Source organism: Tarenaya hassleriana, unplaced genomic scaffold (assembly GCF_000463585.1).
Source record: "Tarenaya hassleriana unplaced genomic scaffold, ASM46358v1 Cleome955, whole genome shotgun sequence".
Classification (NCBI taxonomy): domain Eukaryota; kingdom Viridiplantae; phylum Streptophyta; class Magnoliopsida; order Brassicales; family Cleomaceae; genus Tarenaya; species Tarenaya hassleriana.
The window spans coordinates 2,399-9,002 of NW_010971948.1; the positions used below are offsets into that span (position 1 = coordinate 2,399).

At 43.4% G+C, this 6,604-nt stretch overlaps 2 protein-coding genes across 2 annotated transcripts; one reads left to right on the plus strand and one right to left on the minus strand.

Annotated features, from left to right (window-relative positions):
- The first annotated feature begins 387 nt into the window (after positions 1 to 387).
- On the plus strand, positions 388 to 1,893 carry LOC104804741 (caffeic acid 3-O-methyltransferase-like). The gene is made up of 3 exons (XM_010529081.2): positions 388 to 855; positions 940 to 1,315; positions 1,411 to 1,893. Exons 1-3 carry the CDS (start codon positions 437 to 439, stop codon positions 1,708 to 1,710), a joined length of 1,095 nt encoding a protein of 364 aa, XP_010527383.1. The 5' UTR covers positions 388 to 436; the 3' UTR covers positions 1,711 to 1,893.
- A 1,415-nt stretch (positions 1,894 to 3,308) lies between these two features.
- LOC104804742 lies at positions 3,309 to 5,812 on the minus strand. The gene is made up of 6 exons (XM_019201457.1): positions 5,261 to 5,812; positions 5,014 to 5,176; positions 4,709 to 4,885; positions 4,513 to 4,596; positions 4,255 to 4,336; positions 3,309 to 3,970 (listed from the first exon to the last, which is right to left on the minus strand). Exons 1-6 carry the CDS (start codon positions 5,569 to 5,571, stop codon positions 3,504 to 3,506), a joined length of 1,284 nt encoding a protein of 427 aa, XP_019057002.1. The 5' UTR covers positions 5,572 to 5,812; the 3' UTR covers positions 3,309 to 3,503.
- Between the last annotated feature and the right edge of the window lie 792 nt (positions 5,813 to 6,604).

The following is a 6,604-nucleotide window of genomic DNA, read 5'->3' on the forward strand; positions in this document are numbered from 1 at the left end:
TGATATAATGATATTGTATCTATTATTATTCTCCATCATATCTCAAATCTTATTTTATTCCAATCACATATTTGTTTTCTCATTTTAATACGAAGGACTGCAGTTGTTGCCGAGATTCCCAATGTATAAAAAAAATAATCAAACTCTGATTGACTTATATCGGTTGGACAGTCTAATTTTCCATCTATCTAGTCATAAGATAAAATTAGCATACATGGCTTCTTCCCCAGTGTGGGTCTACCCGATTATAAAAATATAAAAAAAAAGGATAAAATAAGCATGACGTGCTTGAAACTTTTGGCGACTTTCTGCGTGGAAAAATCAAAATTGGTCGAAAGTTCGACGCCACGTAATGTTCTGCTTCCTGTATAAATATCCCAACTCGCGGACTCCTTTTCACTCGAACCCCACCAAAAAAAAAAACAAGAAAGACATAATGGGATCGACGGAGATAATTCCGGCGAGAGTTTCCGACGACGATGAAACCCACCTCTTCGCCATGCAGCTCGTGAGCGCCTCCGTCTTGCCAATGGTTCTGAATTCGGCCGTTGAGCTCGACTTGCTCGAGATCATGGCCAAGAACGTCGGTTTCTCCGGCCAGATGTCGCCTTCGGACATAGCTTCTCATCTTCCGACAAACAACCCCGACGCTCCCGTCATGCTCGACCGTATGCTCCGGTTGCTCGCCGCGTACTCCGTACTCACCTGCTCCGTCCGCACGCTTCCCGACGGCGGCGGCGTGGAGAGGGTGTACGGACTCGGGCCTGTCTGCAAGTACTTGATCAAGAACGAAGACGGCGTCTCTCTCGCTCCTCTCTGTCTCATGAACCATGACCGCGTCATGATGGAGAGTTGGTACGACAACAAGAACGTAAAAAATTAATCACAACAGTTGATGATGATGGTAGACTAAGATATCAAAACAAATTGTTCATGTAGGTACCATTTGAAAGATGCGGTTCTTGAAGGTGGAATCCCATTCCAAAGGGCATTCAAGAAAACATTTTTCGAGTATATGGGGACAGACCCAAGATTCAACAAAGTATTCAACAGCGGACTGTCGAGCCACTCATCCATCGTGGTCAAGAAGATTGTCGAAACCTACAAAGGGTTCGAGGGCTTGACCACGGTGGTCGACGTCGGCGGTGGGACCGGAGCCACTCTCAACATGATTGTCTCTAAGCACCCGAACATTAAAGGCATCAACTTTGATCTCCCTCACGTCATCGACGGCGCTCCTTCTTATCCCGGGATCGAACATGTCGGAGGAGATATGTTCGCTAGCGTTCCGACAGGAGATGCAATTTTCTTGAAGGTCAGAACACCAATCCTTTTCATATACCGATATCCATCAAGATGAATGCATCTATATACGTTAGCTGAATGTTATCCATTTCTTGATCATGGCAGGGGATAACTCACGACTGGAACGACGAGCAGTGCGTAAAACTGTTAAAGAACTGTTACGAATCGCTTCCGGACAGCGGGAAAGTGATACTGGCGGAGTGGATACTTCCTGTCGTGCCAAACCCTAGCGCCTCGAACAGGCTAGTGGTCGACATAGATTGCTACATGTTGGCTTTGGATCCGGGGAAAGAAAGAACCGAGGATGAATTCAGGGCCTTGGCCGAAGGAGCAGGCTTCCAGGGATTCCAAGTTGTTTGCAAGGCCTTCACCCACCATATTATCGAGTTCCTCAAGAGGATATGAAGAAGACTTTTGCTGATATAAATGGATGAGCTCGCTATCTTCTTCTTTCTTTGTGTCCATCTTACGAGTTTCGATGTTTCTTTCTGTCTTCTGAGATTGCCCCAGTTGCTTTGGTGCTGCCATATGACGTCATCAATATTTTGGATGTGTTTGAGATGAATAAGAATCTCGTCTTTGGATATATACATATATATATATATAGGGTGTAAAACCGGCTGCCATAATAATATATTAAAAAATTATTTAAAATTATTAAAAAATAAAAAAATTGATAAAAATTCTTACTCGCGGGTTGACCGAGATGAACCGTAGCTTGGTTCGTGGCGAGGTGATTCATTGAATCCGTTTTTTTTTTTTTGGAATTCATATTTTTTCAACCCAATTTGGTGAAAACAACTTAGAGCTGGCAAGAGCGGCGAGGGACAACACTCGTTTCTACATCCCTTACATCCCTATGTATGAAATGTATGCATCTCTATATACGAGTAGGGTGACCATTTGAGGTTTCGGTTCGGATTCAGTTCGGTTATATTTGGATTCGATTATTTCGTTTATAGAAAAACTATAACCATTCGGTTTTTATATAAACTTCAGTTCGGTTATTTTTTGGTTCGGTTTCGATAAACAATTCATTTTTATCAAAAAATTATCGATTTTTTCGATTATTTTTTGGTTCTGTTTTGATTTTTTCGGGGTTAAAGAAATCATAACCGTTCGGTTTTGATATCAAATTCGGTTTAGATATAATTATATCTTATTCGATTCGGTTATTTGGATAATAACCGAAATGGTCACCGTGTATAAAAAAAAAAAAGTATACAAAAAACTGAAAAAGTATGCATTGTGGGTTTTTTTTGATCCTTGTGGATTGATAAAAGTTTATGGGCCTCGTATTACGTAAATGGGCTTTGTTCTATTTCAAATATGAGGCCGAACGAAATAGAAAATCTTGGAGCATTATATGATCAGGGTCGGTCCAAATTTCATTGGGCCCTAACTATCACGCGGAGAGAGGTAATCTCGTGACCTCAATGACATTCACGCGTCGGAAACTCGGAGCAGAAATACGCGGCGACACGTGGAAGCCAAGTTCTGAGTTTCGGATAAGTTTCAAACTTCCTTCTTGCGTCATCCTTTCGAACTTAAAACTCCGACATAAAACTGAGAAACTCGGATTCTCTCCTTCCTTCTGGATTCTTCTTGGCTTCTTCCATTTATATACACTCCACCGTCCATCCACGGAAACAGGAACAAGGGAGAGATGGTGTCCATTTTCAGCTTCTCCGATGCGTTATCAGCAGAATCTAACGGAGATAAAGCGATGAAGTCAACGCTCAGCCCGAAGCAGACAAAGCCATCGACGCCGGAGAACAACGCCGGGAATGTGTCCGAAGAAGAGCACAAGAAGCCGAAACAGCTGCCGGCGCAGGGACGACGATGGAGTCCGAGGATTGCTCCGGAGCTCGACGGCGTTCACTGCTTTGAGACCATCCTTCCCTTTTGAATGATCAAACTTGTATTCCTTTCCAATTGTTGAATATGTCATATGCTTTTCATTTGGCATCCGACCGAGATAGTTACAGAATACAGATGTTGTATTGTATGAAACGTTGTTGGATATAGAAATTTCGACGTGAAACTGATCGCATGCAAACCTTCGTTTCTATGGTACGCTGATAAGATTCAGGACATATACACACACACACCTATATATATACACACGTTTCCTATTCACTTGGGAAAACCCAAGAGTCCAATCCACTGAAGAATCAGCTATACGGGGTAAAAGGCCACTAAGCGTTAGGACCTGCTTCGAGCTGTCGTCGTCTTCCGGCATTAGCAAACCTTCGGCCAAACCCTACAACCAACGCAGAAGGAAGAAGCCCTTTGCTTAGACTGCAAGCAACCAGGACAGCTCCACAGAGAATCACCAGCTTTGGTATGTTAGGCCCGTGCTGTTGGTTCGAAGTAACAGGAGTTCCTGCTTCTGGGGAAGTCTCTCTGTCCGCCAGAGAGTTCAGATGCTGGGCCGTGATTTTGCTGTTGATCTGAGCCATGGCGGCGGAATGGGAGGGTGTTCCTCCACCTGAGAATCTTTCTTTCTGGTAGCTACAAAACCCGGGCTCCATCTTCTTCACTGCTCCCCACATTCCTTGCCTCACCCCGAGCTTTGCGAGTTCTCGTGGTATGCCCATGTCTTCATGGTGGAAGAGGATCACTTCACATGAGGTTTTCAGCCCATCACCTCTTCTTGATTCCACTGCACAAAGCAGAACTGATTTATTAATCCAGTGGAAAAAGTCTTGGGAAAGGGCCAACATTTCTAGACGACCAAACAATTGAGTTTCCCAGTTCGATCAGAACAGAGATTTCTCAAAACAGCAAGAAATGTCAAGGAAAGAACAAAACTTTATGATATTTCAGATCCTCTGAAAATCTCAGAAACAGCAAGAAATATCTGGGAGGGTCCTCTGCTAAACATGTAAGCTGAAAAAGGAACCGGATTCATGATCAATAGCCATGGAAAGACTGTAGATTCATTACCTGCTCGAATGCACCAACTCGAATAGTATAAGTCTACGCGTCTTGGCTTGTCGTTACGTGGGATAGAAGGAAGCGACACCCCCTGAAACACGAGAGAATCTCGAGTCATCTAACTGATCTTCCTTCCAGTCCGAACAAAACTAATGATGAGCCAGTTCTTCATTGTTACAATTTCCTTAACTTAGCATCCCATTACATTACATCATTCCCTCCTTCATCCAGCAATCACTATAGAGCCAAAAATCAATTATTTCATACCTTGGTTATGCAGTAGTAAGATTGTTCACAGTTCCATATCCGGCGACCGATGATATATTCTCTATCGCTGCAGAAGAACGGGAACTGACACACAAAAGACAACAAAAGGAGAGGTTAACATTCACAATGACAATTAACCAAAACTCAAGGCACCGCTACCGAACGCAATAAATTAAATAACACTATCTAACCTCACCTTACGTATCCATTTAACAATCATGGTTCCTGTTTTCGGACACTCTTCTAAAATGCAAGAATCCGCAAGCATATTATCCCACTTTGGTCTGAACTCGTCGTCCCAGAAGAAGTCCCTGACCAGTTCTGGAGTGGCATCCTCAAACACAGTCCTGCTGCGGTATTCGGTCGGACCAGTCTAAAAACACATCATGAAACACAACACAAACACATGAAACAAGACAGGAAAAAATAACCCAAAGAACTTCCTCAAACTCAACAATCATAGCAACAAAATTTCCTTCAGCAAACTTATAAAAACAGTACCTTGGTTTCTCTCCACCAAGCTTGATATTGCATACCAGACGTGGAACGATCCATCAGCTGCATCCAAGGAGGGCCGCCGTCTTTCTTCTCCACCAGTCGAACAAGATGTCCTAAATCTTCCTCCGTCACTGTGTTCGGCAGTCTCTCGTCCGTCTGATTCATTCTACACAAAAGTAATCAAATTTAGAAACTAAAGACCAACCCTTTATACCAATTTGTCGAATCTCAAGGAATTCTCGGTAATTACTTGGACTCTTCCGGTTTAGAAGATGCTACAGAGGGAATTCTCGTCTCTTGCCTGATGGGCATGGCCCATGGGTCACAAATAAGGGCATTTAAGCAAGGGGCTGAACCAAACCCCTTCAACGGAGAAGAAACAGAGAGAGAAGGCGAAGGCGGTACAGACAAATCCAAGGGTTTGGGGACCAAACAGCGTAGTTTAGCTTTGCCGCCATGGCTAGCCCGCCTTGGCTTCCATGTCCATCCTATAAGCACCCCAACAACGAACGCTACCCAGGCAAAGAACAACCCTACAATGGCGCTCTCAACCAAAGCCATAGCTATTCCCCAAAATAAAAAAGGGAAAGACGAAATCACATGCGACAGATCAAAAGGGAGATAACAAGCAAAAGGGTATGGCAACGATTGAAGAAGTGGATATGTTGAATAAAAAAAGGGAACTCTTGCAGAAGGGTGTATATATAAATACCAGGAGAACTAAGGCGGTGGGAGGAAGACGACAGAGAAGTTTTATGTGGTTGAAGAAAAGGACACGAAGGGCGAGGAGAAGATGATGATCATGAAGAAGTATAAGAAGCTAAGGGTTTATGTGTCGTTTCCCGATTCCAACAAAAAAATGGCGTTTTCCGCCCGCCAAAAGAGCCATTGGTGGAAGTTTGAGGGCCTTTTGAGGACGAGAAGAGACGACGAAAATGGGGGTAAAGGTGTGAAACTACGACCACCGTCCATTTGTAATTCTCTATTCTTTTGATTTTGAGAAGACCTCAATTTAGGGTTTATATTATTCACCCAAAATTATGGTGGGTTTATTAAAAGTTTTTTTTTTGGTAAATCGATTTTTTCTCGTCAAATTGGATTGGATAAGGGAAAAAACAAAAAACAAAAACAAAAACAAATTGGGATTGCCGTATTTGGAAATCGGGGGCCTAAGTCAAGCATCAGAAGTCAGACTTAACGTCGATCTGACCTCTCGACATCGCCATGTTAACGGTAGCCCTCCCATGTTGCTCTGTCTCCTCTTCCCTTCTGCCGACCAAATTCCGATGTCATATTCCGTCGGCGATATCTCTCTGTTCCCTTGGAAACTTCTCTGTTTCTATATTTAGGACTGAGCTACGGCCATGGCTGCTGCTCGGTTCCCTTGGTGATCGAGAAACCTCTCTTCTCGTCCAATGTCATTGCCTTGGTTCTCCCATTGATACCGGGACTCGGATGGGTAGGTGATTCTGGTAAAGTTTTACCGATTTTTGAGCCTTTTTTCTTTGAGGCATATTCACGAACACTTGTTGTGCGTTATCAGTTACTGGTTTTGCCTTGCAGGATTCTTTTTCTCGCTCTTCCGTCGACAGTT